Consider the following 25,000-nt stretch of genomic DNA (forward strand, 5'->3'; position numbering starts at 1 on the left):
CTCAGTAACTGAATTGTGATATAAACTAATCAGCTTTTGAGCTGGTCAGGATCTGAGAGGGAGTTCATAAAAGCAATGGTTGCTTTAGATCTTTTGCCCACTGGTATTTGTGGAAGTTTACAAAGACAAAACAATCAGAAAACAAAGCAACCATATGTGTGTTACAAAAATATATATTGTTTAGGTGTTCATTTACAACCGTCTGGCTGTTCATGATTCTGCAGCAGCCAGTAAGTAACAGATATTGTAACACAAGAAAATGATAATAACTTGATTGAAAAAAGAGCTTAACCACTGAACTGGGGAAACTGCTTTCCTTTTCACTCATTTTTCCCTTTTGTGTTTCATGACAGCATTCCTCATCTGAGTTCTTTTATCCAAAGAGTCTGGTTCTGCGCAGGCCACGCTCTGCAGAGGTTTGCTGTTGTGTTTTCATAGTGTTGATAATGATCTTCTTTACTGAGAAGATTGTTCATTACTGTCATTTGCTGCGCTTGCTACTACTCCTGCCACACAGCTTTCCTGCTATCACTTGCCACCATGGGCACTGACGCTGTATTTTGCATCACTTGTTTCAGTGTTGCTTGTTAATTCTCACATTTTTTTATTTTGTTTAATGAAATGCTTAAAATTAACTTTTTTATTTTAGATTCAGATGAGCTTTTGGGGGCTGTAGTATTGGTCTTCCAGTATTCCAGAAAGGTTTCCTTCTGAAACAAAAAATTAAAGTGCAAATATGAAGCAAATTAAAATGGTGAAAAATATCTGACTTTAAAGCAATGGTTAAAAGAAAATGGTTTTCCATGAAAAAGGACTTATGTTTTTAGAAAAAAAAAATCAGTTAAGTCACTTCCTTTTTTTATATATATGTTGACCAACTACCCATGAATACTTTAGCTGAGAAAATGCTTACAAAATCCCAGGTTTGGGTATATTCTATGTGCTGCCCGAGAGCATTTGCTTCTCTAATCTGGTGCACATCCACATCTGAGTTGCAAGGTCCTCTCTGTCCTCTTGACTTTGGAGTAGCTTTCTACTTTCAATTTTACCAAGTCTGCTTTGCACCTACAAACACCACCCAATTACATTTCATCTCCTTCAGGGCAGTGTTTATTTGTTGGTTGTGTCTGCTGTGGGATGTGTGGCTGTGCTGATGCAGATACACCTGAGGTAGTTTTCACCTGGTGATGAAGTCAGAGTGCACTGGTGGTGCAAACCTGGTACAGGATGGGAGTCTGTGCCACTGGATTTCCTTGGTGTTTGTTTGTGCAGCCTTCACCTCTCTCACTGGAGGTCAAATGTCAGCAGTCAAATGTCAGCCAGGGCAGGATGTCTCTGTGAGATCCAGCCTGCAGGATGGGGTTGGTCAGTGGAATCCAATTCTCTGATTCAGTGGGGGTTGATGCAAGCCCTCTGCCCTTTGTCCTGCACAGTGGTTTAGTTACTTAACTTCTATTGAACACCTCTCTCTCTGTTAGCTACAGATCTGTGTATCAAGAAAACGGCAGCATAAAGATGTGTTATCAGTGCTCCTAAAGAGAGCAGAGTCTCTTCAGTCCTAGGCTTTATGGAATAAAATCATGGAGTCTGAGAACAGCAAAATTTTGTTTTGGGCCATGTGAAATGTGGCCATTTCACTCATCTTTTAGGCCAGTGTAGCAACTTCTTGCATTTGGCTTAGCATGCACGAGTCTGAGTTTCTGGTGTTGAAATCCAGGAGCCTCAGGATTAAAAAGCCTAATCCTATTCTATGTATTAGAAAATATGCAAGCCAAGATAGGAGCAACACATGTAAAAATAAAGGTATGTTCTCCTTCTTGCATTATAGACTGTGTAGGATACAAATAGCTTAGGGATGTGTAGGATCCTGTGTAGGATACTTAGCTTACAGATTAATATCCTCTTGTGTAAATATGTTCAGTATTAAATTCTGTTTAGATTTACATGGTGATTCTACAAAATGCAACTCAGGGCAGATTTTGGCTTCAAGTCTTTTTGTGCAGAGTAGACACAAACGTACTGTGATTGCTGTTGCTATAAAAGTGGGCCAAAAGCTTGAATCTACATGAAAATTATAGTTAGAAAATCGTAGGGTGAAATCCTCTGAATTATCTGAAAGCTTGTGTTGAATTCAGTATGTTCTGGACTTCCCACTTTATTTTCTTGTTCTTCCCACTTAACTTACTCTTGATGAAGGCTAAGTTTGCATGAGTAGTATTGTAGAAGTTTGTTTGGTACCAATGTACCTTCAGTGATGATATGCTGAGAATTCATTCTCCCTTCTGGTCTTTGTGTCCAGAAAGGAAAGGAAAATTAGTTGTAACCTATTAATATCTGTGTCTGTATGAGTTTGAACTAAACCTGTTCACTAATTTTGTCTTGATGCATATTTAGTGCAGAGAAATAAAGAATGCATGCATTTGAAGGAAACACTCCTGTAAGGAAAAGGGTACAGTTAAACCAGCAGAGAGGCAAGAAGAATGCTGACTTTGAGGGACTTCGTTGGTCACTCTTGTACAACCATTTAAAATTAAATCCATAGGAAATCCATATTTTATGAGCCCTGGTTCCAAATCCTAATCAACTGTAAAACCTTGCAATTGATAGACCAGGTAGTCAGTGTAAAAAGTGTTGTACTCAGAAAGTCAAATCCCTTACTGTTGCTAAGTCTACCCAGTAGAAGAAATTCCATCCTAATCTTCTATTAGGTTATTTATAAATATGCTTTACTTAAAGTAGCATATGAGGTTTAGAGGATTTGCTTAAGCTGTAATGTTAAATGTTATTAAGTGAAAACATATTCGTTCTTCTGCAGCTATTATCACCGCCTTGCATAATGAACTCTATCAAAAAATTAAGGCAGGTACTGTAAATGGTGACGATGCCTTTGTAAAACGATAGTGCATCCATTTGGCCAGATGTTCTTGGGATCAGTTTTGATCTGGTTGCCTGCACCTGTAAGTCTTTATAGAGCATGATGCTGAACATCTGTACTTGAGAATGCCAGAGCCACCACATTGTAGCAGCACCTGGATGATGTGAATGGCTCTAGTGGGCATTTTTTTTTTTTAAGAAATTATTTATTTAGATGATGTAGCATGCATGATGACATGACAAACAGGGGTAAATGCAGATGAGCATCTTAAGCTTTGTAGTCTAATACTGAAATATCAAGGTAATCAGTTTGGGGCATCTGCATGGGTGATATGATAATGAGCACTCAATTCACGATGAACCTTAGAGGATGAGCATGATGGTGTTCTCTCTATCAATCTGCAAATGAAACTGGTAAAGAACTTTTGTGTTGAAGGTAAATGCATGGAATGAAGAACAAAAACATAAAAATAAGAAGTCTGTGATAAAGTGGGAAATACTGAGAAGTCTCACAAATACTTTAGATGCTTTGTGATCTGTTTTTTCCTTTGGCTCATTTAATGACATGCATGAATTTTTCTTAACTGAATTTCTATTGATTTTTTTTTTTCATATACTTCATAGATTTTCTGTATTTGGTACAGACATCCTATATTGATATATTTACCACTGTTACGTCCATTTGCGTGGAAGAGGAAAGGAAAAAAGCGATGACTTTCCTACTCTCAGAAAATGTGGAGAAGCCACCAGAAAATAAAAAAAGATTAGCTCTTCATAGAAATTTCCTTTAAATTTGCCTTCACAAGGGTGGCTTTATAAAAAGCTGTATTTGAATCCTTCAAGGAAGAGATCATGTAAAAAATGGTTCCGACCTCTTTGTAGAAGTAAGGCAGCTTAACTTTTTTTTTGTTTCAGGCAGTGTAGTACCACAAGTATCACAGAGCTATTATGATGGAAGTAAATACCTCTTAATTACTGCATTCATATTAAAGATCGTGTCCTCTTTCTTCACCTGTTTTCTTTGAGTAATGTGTGGAAGAGATGCACTTGAGTTATCTCCACATCTCCAATGTTAAAGGTTCCATCAGGGCCAGCTCTATTCCTGTTTTAGCTGTGCTCTGACCAGCTCCCCTCTAAGATGGAATTTTCATCCCAGTGCAGTTACATTAATAGAGAATTTGACCTCCAGTGTGTCTCTTGCCACCTGTGTAAGATACAGAGTCACAATGGTGTTACACAGGGTCAGGGATGAAAGTGTAACATTCAGTCTAATAAAAGCCATACCAGGTCACAGATTTTCAAACGGGAGCTTTTATGGCTCTCTTAGGAGAGGAGCCAACCACAGCAACTGAAAGTATGCCAGAGGAACAGCTTATATCAAGGAATCTTTGGTGTATGTTTGTTAAAGCAAGCAGCATAAATGTTTTAAAGTGCAATGCAATTGTCTTTAGGGGAAAGTGCAAAGCTGTGAAGGATTCCAGACCATATGGGAAGAAGCAGGGTAGGAAAGAGCCATCTGTAATGGAAACAGCCCGTGTAACTCAGAATAAGAAATAGGGCAAAGTGAGGTAGGAATGGTGAGAGTAGATGTACTAGTCCCTTTATCATGCACTGTCTTCAAGGGTATGTCTGGACATAAACAAGGTACAGGACTGGGAGCTGCTGGAGTTGCAGGTCTGCTTGGATTCAGCTCCTCAGGAAAGGAGCAGAGTGTGCTCAGGCTGTGGCTGGCATCCTGCCCAGCAGTGGGAAGCTTTGCAATGGGCAGAAGGTAAAATTGATGCACACCGAAAGAATCACAGAAAATAGAAAACTGGTTTAAAGGGTGTCTTTTCTGGCTCGTGGCCTTGTTAATGGGATGGTGAAGAGAAACTTGGAACAGAAATACAGTGAGGAAATGAAGAACAGGTGCTACAGCTTGCCAGTCCATCTGACCATTCCTCTCCAGTTAAGGGTTAAGAGCACCTAAGAAAATTATTAGCAGGATATGGCTGAAGCTGTCTTCTTAAGGTGTCTAACTTTATTTAGTAAATTCACTGAAGCGATAAATGCAAGTGAATTTTCCTTAAACAAAAAGGTTTTTAGCAGTGACACTAAGAGATGAAACGAAGGAGCTGGAGTGAGGACTGAGAATTTCTTGTTTTCTGAGGCAATTATAAAAGCTCCAAAGGGCCTGCCAAATGGGAATAAGCCATAACTGTCTCTTAACACTTGTTTTCCTACGACAGGGAAAATTGAGCAGACAAAACTCTCAAAGTATGTCTGCCAAAAGCCAAAGGTAACAGAGACACCCCTAAAAGTACCTCAAGTACTTAATACTGTTCCCTATGTTGTAATGAAAACAATTGTTTTCCATAGTAACTGCAGCAACATGTTACATGTGTCTCCACTCAAACAGATTGAAATGAAAGAATGGAAGGGGGAATGAAGTGTTTCTCAAAAGCAGCCAGATTTTCCAGCTCAATTCCTGTAACATTTCCATGAATCAAGTGCTTGTTGTTGGGTTTTTTGGTCTGGGAGGAGCTTAAGGGCAGATGAGAAATTTCTGTTCCCTTTTGAGATGTAGGAATTTGCAGCTACAGAGAGAAGAGAAAATCAAAATGTGAAGGTCCAGCAGAGAAAGTGTTCTCAGACGTGGTCTGGAGAGGATTTGTGACTCTTTCAGTCAGTCCACAGCTACATCTGCTCTCTCATCTGAATCTTACATTTTTTGGTGGAACATACTCAAAAGCCTTTTGTTTCTCTAACCCTTCCCTGAATGTGGTGACTTCATTTTTAAAAGCAAAGTCAGAGAAAGTCTGCTGTACAATCCATGACTGGTCTTCAGCATTTTATATACAGATGGTTCCAATAGTTTTTCTGGCTTTGAAACTAAAAGTAGAAAGTCTCTGGGGTCAATTGAAGGATCCTTTCAGGAAATGTATGCTGAAAGACAGGTCCAGTAGCCTTTTGTGTTCACTCCAATATTTCCTAAGAAGCAGTGAGCCAGGCTGTCAAGCCTTGTTTCTCTTCAGGTGTGCCTGAATGTCCCTTAGCCCAGGGGGCCTAACATCACAAGCTGATGAGGTAAGGACTGCTTTCCAGGATTTAATTTTAAGTGACTTTGAAGTATCCCACTGCACTGATGTCATCAGAGTCATGTGGTGACACAAAGTTTTGTGATGGGATTTGGTTCTTAGCAGTCAATTAGGGAGCAAAAATTGTTTATGGTTTCTCAGTTGCAGTTGGGATATGGTTGACTACCTTTGTGTGTCTGCTGCATGCCAGGTTTTGGAGTAATCATCACAATAGCCAGGGTGACTTTTGATCAAATAGAATACTTTTCAAATGCATCAGGTTTTCAGGATCCCCACACCTTGGTCATTAGTTGTTTTGTCTCCTCTCACAGAACTTCCCCCAGGGCACTAGTGTCTGTTTAGTCCTGAAAAAGTGTTGGAAAATCTACTAAATGTAGGTACACAGGCTCTGTAGGGATGAGAAACTCTCATGAGTTTCATTTTGCGGGATTTTGTCGTTAAACATCAGAACTTTTGCAGTATGGGGAATCATGACATTGCAACCAACATTTGACTTCCCTGCTGCATCTTTGTTGTGCTGCAGATGTAGGGAACAGCTCCAAGCACAGATTTCAGGTCCTTTGACTTAAAAAGGCTGAATTCAGTTCTGATGATTTCATTCCTGATGGAAATCCAGGGATTGATCACCTGAAAGGAGATAACATGTGTGCTGTGCTCCTCACAACAGTTTTGTCTGCTGGACTGCTGATCCCTACAGTGGTTTGTGAACTAACATGTTGCTAAATTGACCAGCAGTACTATCCTGGGTGGTTCTTTGTATGGTTCCTACGGTGTCTTTGGCAGGTGTTGTTTGATTTTGTTCATTATTGTTGTCAGTGTAGTCTTTTACACTGTATGATTTAGAAAACCTCTTCCCCTCTCACACCACTCCTCCCCCTGTATAAAAAAAACAGAGCCCACTTGCCTCACAAGATTGTGGAATTTGCCAGAATGCTTGCATTTGTGTTGACATTTTTTCCTAAATTCAGTTATTTTCAAGACGTACGCAGATTTCTTCACTTAAAATTGCCAACGTTAATGGCTTCAGATTGCTCTCAAAAGTTCCCTTCTGTTTTTCAGCCTACAAGAACATCATCAGAAAGCATTTATTCCAGACCAGGTTCCAGTATACCTGGCTCTCCAGGCCACACTATCTATGTAAGTATTCCTTCTGATGAATAAGCTGCCGAGCCTTTGCTTGCACATGAACTACTATTTCGTGCTGAAATAAATCAGTTTTATACTGATGCTTTCTTTTAGTGCTTAAATCGTTAAAACCTTCACCATGTAGCTGTCATAGCTAGAGGATTTCAAGAGCAGGGTAGGCCTTTTCCAGGTCACATTTCTCTTGGAAAGGTACAGTAAATCTTTTGATGTCACTTGATGGTGTGAAAAGGGACAGAGGGCAGTGGGGTCATTTGATTTTGTAAGGATTTTGTGAGGAGTTCTATGCACTTTGATGCAATTTTTGAGAGGTCTGCTTTTTGCACCTGGGGAATGTGGGGAGTAGGGTCAACTTCACTGAAAGAAGCCTGGATGATCCAACATCTTCCAAGTCAGAAATCAGATTTTTTGGTTGTGAAAGGAAGAGTGTGTTCAGTTTAGGGAAAAAATGTTATTAGGCATAATGCTAAATCACTGATTTTATCAATAACCTTGAGATTATATAGATGAAAATGTAGACTAAACCACAGAAATTTGGCAGTTACATTTATAATGATGCAGAAAAAAATGTCCAAAATTACAAAGCTCGTGTCCTGAGTTAAACTCTAGTTCTGTGCATTTCAACAACCAGAAAAATAAGCTGATATATTAAAGTGTTGACACTGCAGATAGGAAAATACAAAGCATGTCCTGGAGAACTGCCATTCTGTGGGTAATAATCCACTTCATAAACTGTAGTTTATGAAAAATAATTGATGCTCAAAATCACCATCTGTGGAGCAACATGGCGGCCTAAATCAGGGTCTACAAAAATATCTGCAATAATTTATATTGGATTAATAGTATCCAGACATATTTACACCTCGTTAACAAACTGGTAGAAATACTACAGAAATTACATATATTGATATACCTATATATTTTAAGAATTAAAATTATTTAAGGTATTTTTAATTAATATCTGGTAATTAAAAGCTAAACAGATTTGAATCTGTTTGTAGAGAGTGGATGTCCTAAATATTTCAAACCTTGCTTTTCTAGCAAGAAGGGTTTTGTATTGTTTCTAGTTTAAGGCATTGCTTAAGTACCACCAAGACCAGTGGTTGTTACAGAGCTTGTGAAGGCAAATGCATATTAATCTGAAATTACTAGGTGCTAGCACTCAGAAAAAACAGAACTGAATGTGAGTTTCCTTATGCAATCTACTATGAATAAAGTATCTTGTAGGAGTCTTGAAAAACAATTTGAATATCCTGTTTCAGTAGTGAATGTATTTCTGTAAGGTAGGCAAAAGTGTATGATGATTTGTTTAAAGTCTTTCTGTAAATAAAGAAAGATACTAGCTAACTAAATGTAAGGCCTCTTTCTATCTCCCTTTAATGGCTGCAACTGACTTTGGAATTTATTTCCTACTTCTGTTTTTTAACTAGTCAAGATCACCTTGTAGTCCTACTGGAAAAAAATAGTCCATGCTTGCACCTTGTAGTTGGTAAGGAGTGGATGCTTTAGTCAGAAGCTTGGGCATAGGATGAGTGCTGAATGCAATGTAACAGTTTTCTTTGGGAGTTTAGCGACCCAGTCCTGACAGTCCTCATTGTCTTTTTATTTCCTTCCAATAAGTTCTGTTTCCCCTTGTGTGCCCAGTTATAAATTGAGTATCTGTCTGTGGTCTTCAGCATGAAATCCTTTTGTAATCTCTGTAATCTGCAAACTAAATTGATGTTATCACCCATTTTACATATGGGAAAACAAGAGCAGAAAGGTGAAAATACTTGCCTGAGGCCACAAAATGAGTCATTTGCGGAGCTGAAGTTTCCAGCTCACTACTGAGATAAAAAACTTTTGTAACTAGATCTATATATGCCATGTTTTTTCTTCCCTAAGAGAAGAGAAAACACTGTGAGCTGCTGCAGAGGAGGCCTGCTGGAGAAGAGCAAGAAGCATTCACTCCACATGTGTAGGGTGCCAAAAAAGGGGCTTCCATAGCAACAGTGTGACAACAAATACACAAAATCATGAATTGTGTAAAACAGAAATTGCCAGTGCATTTGTGTAAGTTAATTTGTCTTCTGTCTTTGACCTTTAGGCAAAAGTAGACAATGAAATCCTTGATTACAAGGATTTAGCAGCCATTCCCAAAGTCAAGGCCATTTATGACATTGAACGTCCAGACCTAATTACTTATGAGCCATTCTACACCTCCGCCTACGAGGACAGACAGGAGAGACAGAGTCTTGGAGAGGTAATGACCACCAGCACCTCCTTCCCTGTGCACTGCATCCAGAGCCTGCTTTGCTTCCCATTGGCACTCCTGGAGGTTGTTCTGCTGCTGTTCACACTGCTTTGTGTCTGTCTGATCTGGGGGTACTGGGAACACTCACGGTGCTGCCTCACATGTGAAACTGCAGGATCAGACACCTACATTAACACAGGTTTGCAGGCTGTCTCTGTGTGCTTCCTCATAGCTCCCATGGATATCCTAATCTTTGGGAATGGCAAGGTCCAGAACATGAGGCAAAAGGCACTGTTGTGCTGTGGAGTACGAATGTTCACAGAGAGTAGGAGGAATACCTTGATATTCTATGGTCTAGGAGCAGCAGGATACTTATCTCACAGATATTGAAGGGAAATAAATATATATCACCAGAGCACTTTGCCAGACATACTGGATAAAACTGTGCCAGGTTGAAGTGCCCTTCCACCTGGGAAAGCAGGTTAATTGTGTTATAGAAATACCTGCTTTACATTTTAACCTGCTGACATTTAGTAAGGATCCTTGTATCATGCAGCATTAAGAAAAAGCTATGTCATTTATTCTTCTGTACTTGGTATGTGAAGGTATCTTTCAGATTGCTGGTCCCCAGTTTTCTCAGGTGATTTCCATAGCTGCAATTACTATTTACATGATTCCATTGCAGTCTCACAAGCAGATTATGTCATGTAATACCATCTGTCTGTGAATCAGACTTCCTGAATGCAAATCTAAGTGGACGTGGAAATGGATTTACCACTGTGATCTCAGTGACCTTACTGACTGTAACTGAATTGAGTGTGAAGATAAATTGAAGAGGAATGATTTACTGTAATTCTTTCAGGCACCAGTGGTCTGTAGATGACCAGGTCAGTGTGACTGAGAATTGCTTTCTTATCAGTGTTCTGCCCACCAGCAGGTCAGAACTGCATCAGTTTTTCTCCTTTGTTCTTTAATGTTTTACAGAGTTAGTTTTTAAAATAATGAATTGGAAATTCAGCTCAGGAATAAAATAAGAGATTAGCAGGTCAGAACATTATAGAATTTCTCCCCTCCAGTTTATGTAGGCAGTGAATCCAGCTGGCATCTGGTTCAAAACCACTGAGATGCATTGGTGACCTCTGACCCGTTCCACAAAACCTGCTACAAACACATTTCTCTTGTTAGTCACACAGGGGGAACTAATCTTACCAGAGAAGGTGAACTATATGTTAACCCTTAAAGGGAAGCTTCTCACTGACAAAGCAGTATGTTGGAAACTGTTAAAGCAAAATGGTGTAAGTTGTCTGCTTTTATGCTTGTTCTGGGAATCGGCAAAAGCCTCTGGGGTTTTCTTACACCATATTTTCACCAGCATTAAATTCAGTTAATTTCTGATGACTGCAGAAATTTGTTCTGGAAACAGAAGGAGCTCTCACCTTCTTTTCAGAAGATCTCAGGTTTTCACCCAATGCTGCTGCTGACTTCTGTCACCTTGGGCAAGTTTACCTCACCTCTTTGTATCTGTTTCTCGTCCCTTCCCTTGCCCTAATGAGAACACAAGCCCATTGGGGTGGAGTGATCCCTTACCCTGTGTTTGTGTTGTGGTAATCGAGTGACAGCAGTCTTGGTACAACATGCACCAGTCCCCATCATCTTTAAAAAAGCAAAGGTGAGATGTTTAGTCGTGCGGACACGACGGCCTGTGATTGTGAGCAAGTTATTCTGCATTCTCTTTGCAAAGGGTGTTTATGTGGTGGTGTTAAATTAAAGGGGAACCTTCAGTTTATGCCGGTAGACTAGAAATGCCCCTCACCGTGACTTGAAAAGAAAAGAAAATCTGCGGTGTCAGCAAAGAACGGGATCGCACCGTGCCTGGCTCGCTCCGTCCCGCGCGGTCCCGGCGCCCTCTCCCGGGGAGCGCGGGCTGCCCCTGCCTTCCTGCGGAGACCAGAAATTAATTAGAAACTAACGAGATCCCAAATTAATTGTCTGCTACCGGGTGAGGAAGTGTCCGGAAAATTCCAGGTATTCAGGTTCTTCCGGACCTGTCACTTCTGCCTTGCAAGCAGCAACCTGATGAGCACTGAACCCACCTCCAGCTTTAGTTGGATTTGTATTGAGAAGCAGCACTTTGTGTCCTTTATTTCAAGTATTCTGTTTGTTGAAAGCACTAAATGCATTTAGAGCATTTAATGCTCTAAAAAGTCTTTCACTAAACAAGAAGACATAAAATTAAAAAAAAAAAAGGAATTTTTTTTCTTTTGTTTTCTAACATGATAGATGCTTCAAAATGGAGCAGGGATCCCACCTGGTAGTTCAATTAAAAGACAGCTAAAATGGCATCAGTGTGAAATGCTGGAATTTGTGTTGCAGAATGACACCTGTAAAAATCAGCAGAAATTTCCCAGACGAAAAAATTACCTGTGGGGCTTCAGGTATTAGAGCAGACTCTCAGTTCTCAAAGTGGTAGAGAATCGAGCCTGTTGCAGTAGAAATTTTTATGTAAGTTTGGTCAGAACGAGCCATCTTCCCCTTCTTCTTTGCCCTTCCCCCTTCCATTTCCCCTTGCCTTTCCTCTACCCCTTTCTCTTCCCTTTCCTCACCTGGAGTCATCTCTCATTTCCAGTGGCTTCCTTCTGGAATGGAGCTGATGTACTCACTCGCCTGCACAGTGCATTTCTTACTGATCATAGTGTGGCCTTCTGCAATAGACCAGGGTTTGAAAGATAAAGAACCAAACATTCCTTGACAGCCTCAGAGCTTGAGGTCTGACAGTTCACCTGTGCATGATAAGACAGTAACTTGGCTGCAGAGTCAGGTTCCATTTCCCAAAAAGCAACAAGACGATGTCAGCTAGTGATGGAGTGAAATTACGTGAAAGTTAAAGTACCTACATTCAGCGTGCTACTTTCTGGGCTGCCTTCCCAGTTTTAGATTCCTGTGACTTATCTTTTACTCTGGCCGTTACCTCAGCATCCAGGTAACCCCAGCAGATGATAGAAATTTGTTTATTTAGAGTAACACATGAATTGCTGGTAGAAAAATATGGGAATGCACCTCACAACACGTGCCTTTTTCATTCATACTGAAAGTTTTAGGTTAGCTCTCAGTTTTTGTAGAGGATGTTGTTCCAAAGCAGTGTATGGAATGTTTCATGTGGAGCAAGGTTTTTACAGCTGCTGCTGTTAGATTATAGGAATTAGGAAAATACGAATGTAAAAGACTTTCAAGGCTTTGAAGGAAAGTAGCAAAAGCAGTCTTTAACAGCTTTATGGAAACTTGCTGAAAGGAGATGTCCTTTATCCAGTAAAAAGTGTTGCTCCTTTGTTTGGATACTTAGCATTCCCAGTGTCATCAGCTCCATGAGAGTGAATGGTCTCTCAATCCAAAATGTATGGATATTTACCAGCTGGATATTTATTACCAGAAACTACGCATACATTTTACACGACTGCTGTTGTACATTAGTGTAGTAGTTGGACCAGAATCAGCAGTTTTGCTTCAGAGATATTATCTTAACAGCTATGTCATTCTATAATTGTGGTCTTATTTAAAAGCATAATCGCATGCCCAGTTTATTATGACAAATAATTTCGAAGTTTTGTGCACAAAGGAAATAATTAAATCCAGCTTCAAGTTGTCTGGTGCTTGAGGAGCGCATAACTAGTAATTACACATAGCCTTTATTCTTGTTTGTACCATCAGCATATAATCATATGTTTCTTCCAAAGGTATTTCTTGCCTCAGTTTCCCTTGTCTGTGTTGCTGAAATTTTTCATAATATTGTGCATATTTCTGCCCACTGGCCTTTGTGCAGCTCTTTCATTACACATGCTTGTAATTCCTGTCTTTTCTCCTTACGTAACCATGGAGGAACACAGAGATTTAAAGGAGGTCATATCAAAGAAATGTTGATGACAACTACGTGCTCCTCTGCATGGGTATGAAATCTAAGGCCTTGGGGAGAAGCATATTTGCCAGAGTGTGTGTGCTGGATGGAGGGAAAACATGCTTCATCCTGAAAGATGCGCTGTATTTTGATTTTCCATGCAAAGCTCTGAGTTAAGTTTATTTGCTTTTGATTTCCATTTTAAAGATTTCTTCGTGACAGGCATGGTTGCTAAATTAATAACCCTTTCTGATTTTGATCTTTACAGCTATGTTTTAATTACCACAATGATTAGATGGCTAAGATGATCTTGCATGATACATGACTGAATTAATCACGCTTATAAAGATTCTCCCAGAAACTTTAAACATCAGTGATTTATGGGTCAGTCCCTGAGCCATGTGGAAAAAGCAGGTTCCAGTGCTGGAATAGCCTCAGTAATTTCTGCATTGCCACCTTACACTGTCATATGTCAGAGTATCTGCAGCAGTGTTTAGACTACCATTTTCTGGCCCAGCATAAGCAGTGATATTTCAATCAATTTCAATGATAACCTTATTTTTTATGTCTTTGCAGTCTCCAAGGACATTATCACCTACCCCTTCTGCAGAAGTAAGTTTGATGGAACCTTTTGGGGCAGTGTCCTACTGTGCTTAGAATTATTCCCTCAAGTCAGTGCAGGCGTTGGATTTGTTGTCAGTCACATCCGTCTCTGTTTGCCACACAGGCGTGTTTTCTCAATGTTGAAACTTAACAAAAACTATCTCTAAGAAGGAAACATGAAGCTCTTATTGAGAGATTGTACAAAAAGTGGAGCTGCCACTCCTCTCACTTGCTGTCTGTAAAGCAGAACCCTTTGTCCAGCAGGCGTCACTTCTGGTGCATTCCTGCTCCTTCTGGCACAGGCAGATTCAGATCTCAGAGCTGCAGGATTTACAGGAGATAAAATGCTGCTCTAAACCTCTGAATAATAACTCATGTTTGCTACTGAAACATTTGCAGTTTTGTCTTGAAGAGAACATAACTATTGTCTGGTTTGGTTTTACTTTGCCAGGGGAGTTAATTTGAGCATCATAATAGCATGAAACATTTGAGAAGTCATTTGTCAGGATACTATAGATGCTCTTGCAGAATCATTCTCATTGCATTATCCTGTTGCTTATTTGCAACATAAAAATTGTACTTATTGCTACTACTTAAAAATTAAGGGATTATAAAGTACTTGTAAATCTTCATGCATTAATCAGTCCTTTCCCATTCGTCCTGGTTTATTTTGCTTCATTGGGGGGGGGGGGGGAATGGGGGGTGAGGGTGTTGGGTTTTTTGAGTTATTTTGCTTTTGTTGGGTTTTTTTGTTGTGTTTAGTTTGTTTGGGGGTTTTTTAATCGGCTTTTTTTTTTACCCCCAGGAAACCAAGTAAGCTGAATTTTGCTATGCAAGGTGTCATGTTTTCAGATGTGTGGGGAATATGATTTGGATGTAAATACTTGCTGATGTAGCTGGTGACACATGGTGAATTTAGCCACAGAGAGCCTGTGCTGCAGCTATTGAATTCTTGCTGGTCTCCAGTTTAGCTTGCTGATGACCAGCTCGTGTGTCTTGTGCAGGACACTGCAGGACACACATGCTCTGGATGCAGCTTCCCTTATGGAGTCAGGGAATGTGGGAAAATCTAGGATTATTACAGAGATAAATAGAAATTACAGATGGATTTGGAACCTTCCAAGACTGAGTTCTGACTATGAAAATGGGTTGGAGCAGATCCTTGGAGAACAGTGCTAATGAAGTAGGTTGGAAGCTTAAGGGATGTTGCTATTTCAGTCGCTTCTGCTGATGCCTTCAGATCCATGGAAGTTAAGGGCTGCTAAGAATGTGTTCAGTGCATTTACATTTATCAGTGGATGCCTCTGTCCCACAGGGCTACCAGGACGTCCGGGACCGCATGATTCACAGGTCTACCAGCCAGGGCTCTATAAACTCCCCCGTGTACAGCCGGCACAGCTACACCCCCACCATGTCACGTTCCCCCCAGCATTTCCACAGACCTGGTAAGGGCAACTGCATTACAAATACATGCAAAAATATTGTGTCTTTATTGTGCCACTCAGTGATGCAGTGAAGCGCTTCTTTCTCTTAGAAGTGGAAGTTCAGGATTGAAAACTTGTGTATTTTAATGTCTTGTTTTCTACCTGTTGTTTTTTTGGTTGTTTTTTTTTTTTTTTCTGGATTTTTGTTCTGTTAGAGTCTTTTGCACTAAGCTGTTTCTTGCATCATAAATATGCATCTTGTGGTTTTGTTTCCAATCAATTATTTTGAAAATATTTGTATGTTTCTGAAAGCAAGTGAAAATTTGCAGCAGTGAATCGCAAGCTTCATTCCAGAGTTTGGGAAAAGTATCACATATTGGAAACAAAAACTATGGCTTGACTGTACAGAAGTTAGTAATTTATTACTTGCTTGTAAAAAATTCCTTTAAGGCTTGGTGCAGCCATAGAATCTCATATTCAGAAGCAAAACACCCATATGTTCCAAATCACTAGTAATTTTTTAAGACATGGACTCGGAAGGTATCTTTTTCATTAAAGCTGTAGGCAATTGCCTGGGAACACTTGAAAACACAAACTTTACTTTCTGGCTTAGCAGTGATGTGCAAGTCTTGTGTGCAGTACAGAAAATGTACAGGTCATTCAGGTTCCCAGTGCCTTCAAAATTACTGGTTGTGTATCTAAAAGCAAGACATGAAAACGAGCTATTCATCCACACCCAAACTGCATAAAAATGTATTGCTAAATGCTACTCATTGAAGACTTTTCAATACTGATTTTATTGTGTATGATAATGAATTAAATCTTTGTGATCTGTTTTTAAATTAAGTGTTACAGTTGCACTGTTTCATCTTCCTTGATGATTACAGCTGAACAGTTGGGATGCCAAATGCCCATATGCAATAGGAGCTGCATTTTTAAAATTAAAGATTTATAATAGAGCCACCACTGTGGAACTTGAATGCTGTAGCCATTTCCTAGTGGGGGTGGGCTGAAAGCAGCCAATTGTGTCTGTCAGTGAATGCCTTATTTAAGGGACCCAAGGGAGGTGGGACAGAAGCAAATTGTGTCTGATACTTAGTGCTGACAACATGACTGTGTTTTAAGATGATGTTACAACTGAAACTGAAAGAGACTTGAAAACATGAAAAAGCTGCAAACTTCTGTCCCTTGATTCTCCAGTTCTGAGGGGATTATTCCATTTTTATCTGTTGTCTCAGGGATATGAACAAATCCAGGCTCTATTCCAGACTTAACTGTGATTGAGTTTTGCTGTCTGTGTTCAGTCAAAGAGCTTCCCCAGAAGCAATCTCTGTTTATCTAACTCTTGTTATGGGCAGATGGGCTCAAGCCAGAGTTATGATCCAGTGTAAAATCTTTCGAAGTCCACAGCCTGAAGGACTTTCTGGAGAGATATCTGTTCAAACTTATCTGTGTTCAGATGTTCTCCTCTTGGGCTCACCTGTTACTGAACCTCGTATGACACAGAAGTAATTCTGTACAATTTGTCACTTAATGTTTCCTACCCTGTTTTGGGGTAATTGTTAAAGCTCCTTTAATAGTTTTCCTACAGTAATTATGATTGAATAATAGCACAAATAGATGCTGGGTTTTTTTCTCCTAATGGCACTTTTTTTCACCATGTTATTTTGCAAGAATAATTTCTCTCTGAATAAACCGAGTGGCCCCAGATCACTTCTCTTATGCTCCCAGCTAGCCCTTGAGAGAGAAGTGAACTGCTGTACTGACGTTGTCAGCATAAGGGTCTTCAAAAATTGAGTGCTACAAGTTCTGAAAAAGTTTGCAGCCTTTTCCTCCCATGATGCCCTAGCTGATGTTGGCAGCATTTTTGGAATGTCTTAAAACAATAGAAAACAGCTTGCATGCCTCTTAACTGACATATTTTGGTCAGGCACTTTTCAAAACCAGCTGCTTTCTTAACTAATTGAGCGTCAGTGTTTGTGATGTTTACATGCTGGTAGCAGGCTACTTTCTGATAACAAGGCGTTGGTCAGAAGCTCATTAAGCCAATGATGTTATGCTAAATTAGAGCTGCAGTTCAAACCTAAGCCTCTCTTCTAACACTTCCTGTAATTGCATTTTAACATTTACGGGCCCTTTGGTGCGTCTTTAACCACTTTGGGTGTTTTTGAGTTTTTTTTTTTCCTCCTTCCTTCTTTCTACAATCCTAATTGTTCAATGCCTTTTTTTTTTTTTCCTCCTTCCTTCGAAGCCTCCTTCCCTGCCTGTCTCTTACTGCTTTTCTTTGTCTCCGTTCTGTCCTGCCCCCCGTCTCCCCGCTGCCGCAGAGCTGCTGGCTCTGGGGGCGCGGCGCGTGGCTCCCCCGCGCTCCAGCGGCCCCGCGCTCCATGACTCCCGCCCCAACTCCCCATTCCGACACCACCTCATCCCCCATGCCAAAGGTAAGGAGCCAGGTCTCTCTCCAGGGAGCACCCTCCAGGCTGGAGATGTGTTAGCGCTCTGGCAGAGCTGAGAAGGCGTTCTCTGCCAGGTTGCCTATGGCTGTGGAGCTGAGCATGCCTCGAAATGTGCTGTTGCACTCGAAACTACATTTAGAATAGACATAACGTCCTTTTTTTGGAGGAAGTATGTCATTTCTAAGGGCCCTAGTTGAAGAGTCGCCAAGCATTTACCTGATGGAAATCCATAGAAAAGCATTGTTATTTATTACTCAGAACCTGTATGTGCCCAATTCAGCTTCTTTCTAAAGCAGTACACAACAATCCCTTCAGCAGATAGTTTATCAAATATAATTAATACTGCCGCATTAAAACGTACAGTGAAAAAATTGATTACAGTATTGCCTGAATGAGGGCAAAGCAATCAAAAATGTGGAGAAGAAAAAAAAAAAGAGATGATCTAAAGATCAATGGCAACAAGGAACTTAATCTTTGTTATTCACTTTGGCAATAATTAGGGCCCAACAAAGTAAAATCTCTAGGCCTCTTCTTAAAAAGTGCAAATCAGCAGGCTCTGCTGAAGGCAGTAGCACTGCACGGATTTACACTGTTTGAGGACCTGGTCTTTTTTTCAGTCTTTTATTTTCCATGGTTTGATTTAGAGGAGGATTCTTCTGGCCCTTCAAGGAACTCATTTAGCTCATTAAGCTGTTACTTTTGTTTCTTGCTTTTTATAAGTGTGGTTTTACTCTGAGTTATGTTGGAGCACTTGGCTGTGCCATCTCTTCTGTCTGGGGGGAGAAGGTCATGGCTTATATCACCTGCAAGAGCTCCAAAAGAGAAAGTTGAGTAAATTGAACATAGATTCCAATCTGGCACCATTGATTAATGTAGATACTCATAAACTAGAGATAATCAAAAGCAGTTACAAGAAAGTTGTTGCCATGAAGTTTCAAGAAGTGCAATAGATCTCAACATCATAGCTCTTTAAGCATTCAGATCACCACCACTAATATTATTCTTGCCTTTTTTTTAAGATAATTTTTGATAATCTGCACTGTCCGCTTTTCTACTATGTCTCTATCAAAAAAAAAAATAAATCTCACTTTAAAAGATTGGGACCCTTAAAAATAGCTATACTGCTCATTTCAGCATGCAGTTAATACATAGTCGTAGCAATTTCAACATTTCTTTGCTGTAAATCCAAATTAATGCTCACACTCTTTCAAGTGGCATTTTCATTATTTTTTCTGTTGAGAAAATAGCTTCTTCAACAGATAAATGAGAAGAACTGTTGGAAATCCATGCTTATTGTTTTCAGATTTCAAAGAATCACGTGGCATGTAGATCAGGTATCTTTTTCAGTTATTGCTAGAAAAGGCCAGGTGGGATTGCAAGTGTTGTAGACACAGGAGGAGGTGGGTATGGTTTTTATCAGACAAGACCTGAAAGATGTTGTAGGAATCCTCAATTTTCTGAAGGCCCGGACAGCATTTATGTGTCATCACTCAGCCAAGCTCCTGAAAGCTCAAATTCCTATCACTGTGACAGAAGATCTATGTGATCTTTTTACTGGCTCAGCCTTTCTCACTTGTACTTTTAGCAAGAAGGTGAACTTGATGTTGGTTTGTAACAAAGATTTCACAGAACTATAACTTTTGGGGTTTTTCCCTTTCAGAGTAAGAAAATACAGGTCATGGCTCAACTGCTTTGGTGAAGGGTTATGATTTCTCAGCAGCATAACGATAACTGAAGTCATATGACACATTGCACCCATGTTATTTTGTATACTCAAGCCAGAAAAGAAGATGTTTAGCTCAGTTTCCTTGTGTTTTCATACAACATAAGGCTTAAAGAAGCATGATGATAAAGCCTCATAGACACAGCCAAAAGTAAAGAAATTGGAGGAGTGAAAGGGGCTAAACATGTGTCTTAAGAGTTTGTTGATGTAACATATATGTTGAAAAAGCTGGAAGAGTGTGTAATATGCATCAACTTAGACTTCATTTATTCTAATCTGGAGTCTCCACTGAGTTTGGTCTTGTCTCAATAAAGTACTGTCTTTGCTGTGAAAGAATCAAAACAAGTCCACAAATGAAAGAAACCCTGACCCTTCTGAAATCAGGGACAAAACTCTCATTGAGAGCCAGGATTTCATCTTGCATGCCTAGAATTTTTCAGAGGCATTCAAGAATATTGCCAAGCCCCCATAAGATTTCCATGTAAAAGAGTTCTAAAGTCATGTGTATTCCTTTGCTCACAGATCTTCCCATGAGGAATCTACTTGCCTTCATAGGGAATTTGGACCTTGGTTTTCACAGGTTCTCTCCTTCCTTCCCTGAGCCAGGTCTCTGAAATCAAATGCTTTCTGTACCTGGCAACTATTTCCAGGGTTTTGTGGATGAAGGTGAAAGTTCTGCTCTGGAAGACACTTCTGTATTGCTTTTTCATGATTTTCAGTTTCTTGTGTGAAATAAAGGTAACACAACTGGACAAGAAGATGAATGATAATTTGACAAAATCCAAACAGGAGTAAGGGTTTCAGGTACTGCTGAGCTTGTTTTGCTATGTCTACTCAGAAGGAGAGCAACTAAACTGGAAGCTGACAGAAGGCTCAGGGTTGGTTACAAGGTGACAGAAGGCTCAGTGTTGGTTGCATGTGGGTTTTTTGGCCTGGTTCTGTGAGCTGAGCTTGTGAATCCCACAGTGAGCCCAGTGGTGAGCACTTCAGAAAGCAGCAGGGACCTGCACTACACTGGGCTGTGTGTGGGCAAGCAGTTCTATTCCTGGCTGCTAGGGCAACCTGCCTAACAAATTCAGCTGTAGAAAACAACTACCTGATGGAGCAAAGAAGATGAAAAAAAAAAAAAAAGCCTCTGAATTTCCCTTCTGCTGTGCTCTATTGATTGATTTTTAGATTAAGCTTGTTCCATTCTCTCTTAACATCTCCCCATCTACACACAGACATACTCAACTTCATGCCAAGAGTGGCAGAATTAGTTCTTTCTACAGTGCTGGTGAACTGGTGTGCTCTTGTTGCATTGGAGAGTTAACAGTAGCTACAACATATCTGAGACAGTAATAGAGACATTTCTGTGCAGGCAAGGAAGCCAAATTTAATGGGTTTTTATGTAAAGCTGCAAGCAGGCTGGCTATGAGGCCCTGGGAGACAGGTGCAGGCAGCCAGCAACTCTGCTTTGCTCTGTGCATGTGCACATTCTGCACATGTTGGCACTGCTATAAATTGTGGGTGCTTTTGCAGCTGCATCCCAAGCACTTAAGCCTCCTTATATAAGTGAGTTCCTCTGGGATGGCCTAATGGGAATCTAAGTAGATGTACCATTCCTTCTTGCAGAGGTTGGAGACAATGAGGCTGCCATCCTAGGAAGTGTGGAGGGGAGTTATTTGTCACTACTATCAGGAGTCATTAGGTACCCCAGGAAATACAAGCCAACAGAGACATCTGTAAAGTATCACCTGCAGGATGACACCACAGTAATTGTCTGCCTGGTACTGGATGCATTATACAACATTTCCAGTTCTCTCTAAACAAATTATCTGTGTCCCAGATGCAACACCTGCCAGCGTACATTTATGGGTGTGAGCACACTTAGTTGTGTCTAGAGGTAGAGAGGGGTCTAAGAAAGGTTTCTTCCCTGCATTTGTAGTGTTGGTGGTAGAAGCATTTCAAGTTGAACACACACACATACTGTCTACCAGTTCCCAACAGGTAAAACATATTCATGATGCCTCTGTTGTGACAAGTCCACAGGTCAATAAATCCCTTTTGTTTTTTCTCTTCCATTGAGTGTAATTGCTAAAAGGCAGAGTGACATGTTCTCTATAAACAACTAACTGTATCTCAAGACATATTAATATTGGTAGGTTTCTTTCCCTTATAAAACAATTATTTTGCTGGAAAGTAACTCCAAATTTCTTGGTAGAACCAAGAGACATAAGTAAAATCAAGTGAGGTGTTTCACCATCACTGTATCTCAAAGGGTAGAGAAGTAGAACACAATATTGAAGTTGCTAAGTAAAGGACCACAGATTGAGATATGACAGTGATTAACAAATCATTCATGCTGCTTTTCAGAGTTAGTAAACTTAGCCCTTACTCTTACCTGGCCAGAAGCTCAGCACCACTGCACCTGAAATAGAAAACCGCCATTGACACATGTGGTTGAGAGAGCATCATATCATTTAGGGCTGAAATGTCAAAGTGCTAAATGCAGAATTTTGCACATGCATTCTTCTGGACAAATTTTTACAGCCAATCCCCTGAACTGTGCATGTAATTTTTAAAACATTCATATGCAGTGGGTTAACTTGTATGCTGGCTGAAGCTACTGGGGCACATCTCAGAAAGGTTTGTAAAGAGCTTTCTTTTTTTTTTTCCCTTTTAGTGCTTTTTAGATTGGCGGATGACTGTTCAAGTAGAAGAAGATTTTTTGTGTAAATTGTAAAGGAAACTTCATTTTTCCTTCTCCCAACCCTATTTCCCCACTCCAAACAGATAAATAGTGTGCTTAGTCCAAGGTTTTGGGTTCTCTAACAGGATATAGGAAACAGATCTGAAATTTATTTTTTCTTATGTTTTTAGCCCTTCTGTGTTTGTTATCACTCCCTCCTCTGCCCTCCTTTTTTTTTTCCTGCTTTCTTAAATCAACGTTTCTAGGATTATTTAAGCCCTTGTGTATACCTTAAAAAATGGAAGGGGTTTGATGCTCCCCTGCTTTTCACTGCTGGGGTCACCCCCAACCCATGTGAAATAAGAACCTGTGTGGATGGTTTTCCTTGGTGTGAGTTTGCTCTAGTTTGAAGAACAGTACAGTAAAAGACGCAGCTGCATTCTTTCAAGGTACACACACAGAGATGTGAATGGATATCCGGCTGTTAGGTCTTGATACCTGGGATCCACCATCATGGTTGTGCAGCAGCCCTCACTCCCTGACAAGACACAGAAACTTTCAGGGCTGTTGGATTGCTGTGGTGTATTGTCAGGAGGCAAAGGGGTAATGCCAGTAAGAGAAATCCTACAAATGGAATAAACTATATGTGCAAACTAGAACTAAAGTTTTTAGGTATTAGATTCAGATTTGCTAAATCAGCAGTGGTGAAGTATTGTCAGAACCAAATTTGGTGTTGACAGAGATTTGGCGTGGCGTGAGTGATGTGCATGCAGCCACCAGATGGTCTGCACTGCTTTACAAATTATTTTGCCATATCAGAATTTTCCTAAACCAATGAAAGAGTGTGTAAAGAACAGTTGTGCCTTTTAATATGGGCCAAGTGACCTAACAGCTATTTTCTGTTTCTGGTTTCTGTACACCTTTGGTTTAGTGAACTGTGGTAACTGCCAGCATCTGCTTCTGTCTGCTTTGGGTTTGCATATCAACTCTTCTGCTCTGTGTTTGCGCCTTTTAATTCCAAATACCAATCTCTCTACTAAAAAAATCATTGCCAAGTAACCTTCCATTCTTCTTTTCTATACTGCCCATCCAGTCACCAGCTATGAGCACACAGCTCCTGCCTGCATGCCGTCAGAATGAGTCTGAGCTGCTCAAGCCTCACCTCCAGCCTGAACGTGAATTTTTGTCTCTGCAGGAATATCAGGGGGAAAAAAGGTCACCAGGGCTACTACCAGTTCTCCTTATTGTTTGTATTTATACTTTTGGTTCAACTTCTTTTCTCCCTGGAGGTTTTGATTCCTCCAGTTTTGTTCGGGTTTGATTGGGCTTGCCTTTTTTTTTTTTTTAATTGCTCTCCCTCTTCTCATTTTGTTTTCTCCATTCTTTCATTGGAGGCAATGAGCCGTCCAGCGGTCGGAACTCCCCTGTCCCCTATCGGCCTGACAGTCGCCCTCTCACTCCAACTTACGCTCAGGCCCCTAAACATTTCCATGTTCCAGGTAGGAGCTGGCACTGTGTGTGTCTCGCTGTCCTGTCACAGTGTAGAATGTAGCCTTTGTAACTTCTGTCTTGTCTCCATCGTTTCACACCGTTTACCATGGGTTGCACCCTCAGGGTTTGGAACTGCTTCTGGGCTTGCTGAGAGGAGTAGTGCCTTAAGAAATGTGGGGGTTTATTGTGATTTTTGCCTGTTCTCTTGGTCAGGTGTTTCACTTTTAGAATGGTTAATTTTTCAGGGTTTTTTGAAGGCCTTTGAGTTGTATATGAGCTATGTAGGGCTTTTTTTTTTTTTTCCCAGTTGCACCAGCTGAGCGCCAGCATAGCTCTGCTAATTTTAGAGAAGTTGGTTTTGATTCACATGCAGGCAGAAAAGAGGTGGCCAGTGAGCCATTGCATATGTTGTTCATTCAGATTGTTGTGACTTGCTTCAGTCTTGAACCCAACAATTCCAGTTCAGTGTTCCTGTCTTTTTAAAGCAGGTGAGGTTGTTTCTTGTTTTGTGCAATGGCTTGGTGTGCTCAGAGAGAGACCTGCAGACTCACAAGGATATGTGTGTCTTAGGATGCCCTCCATAGAGGGCAGTCTGCTTTAAAGTCAGCTCCACAGTTGTTCCAGCATCTGAGAAGACCATGTGTCTTGGATTCCAATGGGATGAGCTGTGTGTCCCTAGGGTTTGGACATACATCTGCCTGCTTCAATGATAGCTGAAAGCCTTGTTCTATCCAGTTATTTTCAGATTCCCATCAGCCTAGTGTTCCTCCTCACTGCCAGAGGTTACTACCCTTCCTCCTCTCCTCAAATCTGGCAGATAAACCGTTTGTGCACACCCCCTTTCAGTCTCGGTGACCTGGCTTGGCTGAGCTTGGCTCTCTTAACCACTTAAGCTCACCTGGCTCTCGGTGCCTCACCTAAACTCAAGCCTAATTGCATGAATAGCTCTGGGAAATGACCTGGAGCATGGTGGGGGTGCTCTCCTGGCCAGCTGGGGCCATGCAGCCACAGAAGGAGCTGTGCTCCCATCCTCCCTGGAGCTTTGTGGTGTCCATGTGCGCAGGAGGACTGCATGACTGCCCTTGTAATGTTCATACCTGTTTGCTGGTCAAGTGGCCATAACAGATCCCACGCAAGAATGAAATACCACGGTCTTTGTGTGCAATGGGTTTGCCTGCTTATTTAAGGATGTAGGGTTCTACAGAGTAAGATTTGCTTCTGTTTCAATAGATTTTTAGGTTTAACATTCCTTAATGCCAAAGGCAAAGTTGTCTCCTATAACACTTCAGTTGGATCTGTGATACACCACATGTGTTTCTGAAATTCCTTTTCATCTTTCACTCTAACATAACTGAAAACTTTTTTCAGTAGCAAAGTGGGTTTCTGACATTAATTTTTAAGCTCCCTGTAGCTCAA

The 25,000-nt window shown here is 40.6% G+C and overlaps 1 protein-coding gene across 6 annotated transcripts in view; it reads left to right on the forward strand.

The window, feature by feature from the left end:
- Positions 1-25,000, forward strand: part of ABLIM1 (actin binding LIM protein 1) — an 83,629-nt gene that overhangs the window by 44,707 nt on the left and 13,922 nt on the right. For 3 of the 6 annotated variants that reach the window (XM_062496763.1, XM_062496757.1, XM_062496761.1), the window contains exons 7-11: positions 7,011-7,088; positions 9,181-9,336; positions 13,793-13,828; positions 15,135-15,264; positions 23,488-23,592. In XM_062496763.1, coding sequence (XP_062352747.1) covers positions 7,011-7,088; positions 9,181-9,336; positions 13,793-13,828; positions 15,135-15,264; positions 23,488-23,592 — 505 coding nt within the window. The remainder of the gene's footprint in view (positions 1-7,010; positions 7,089-9,180; positions 9,337-13,792; positions 13,829-15,134; positions 15,265-23,487; positions 23,593-25,000) is intronic. The other 3 variants (XM_062496758.1, XM_062496760.1, XM_062496762.1) reach the window with 1 other exon arrangement.

This window comes from Cinclus cinclus, chromosome 7, assembly GCF_963662255.1.
Source record: "Cinclus cinclus chromosome 7, bCinCin1.1, whole genome shotgun sequence".
In the NCBI taxonomy this organism is placed as follows: Eukaryota; Metazoa; Chordata; class Aves; order Passeriformes; family Cinclidae; genus Cinclus; species Cinclus cinclus.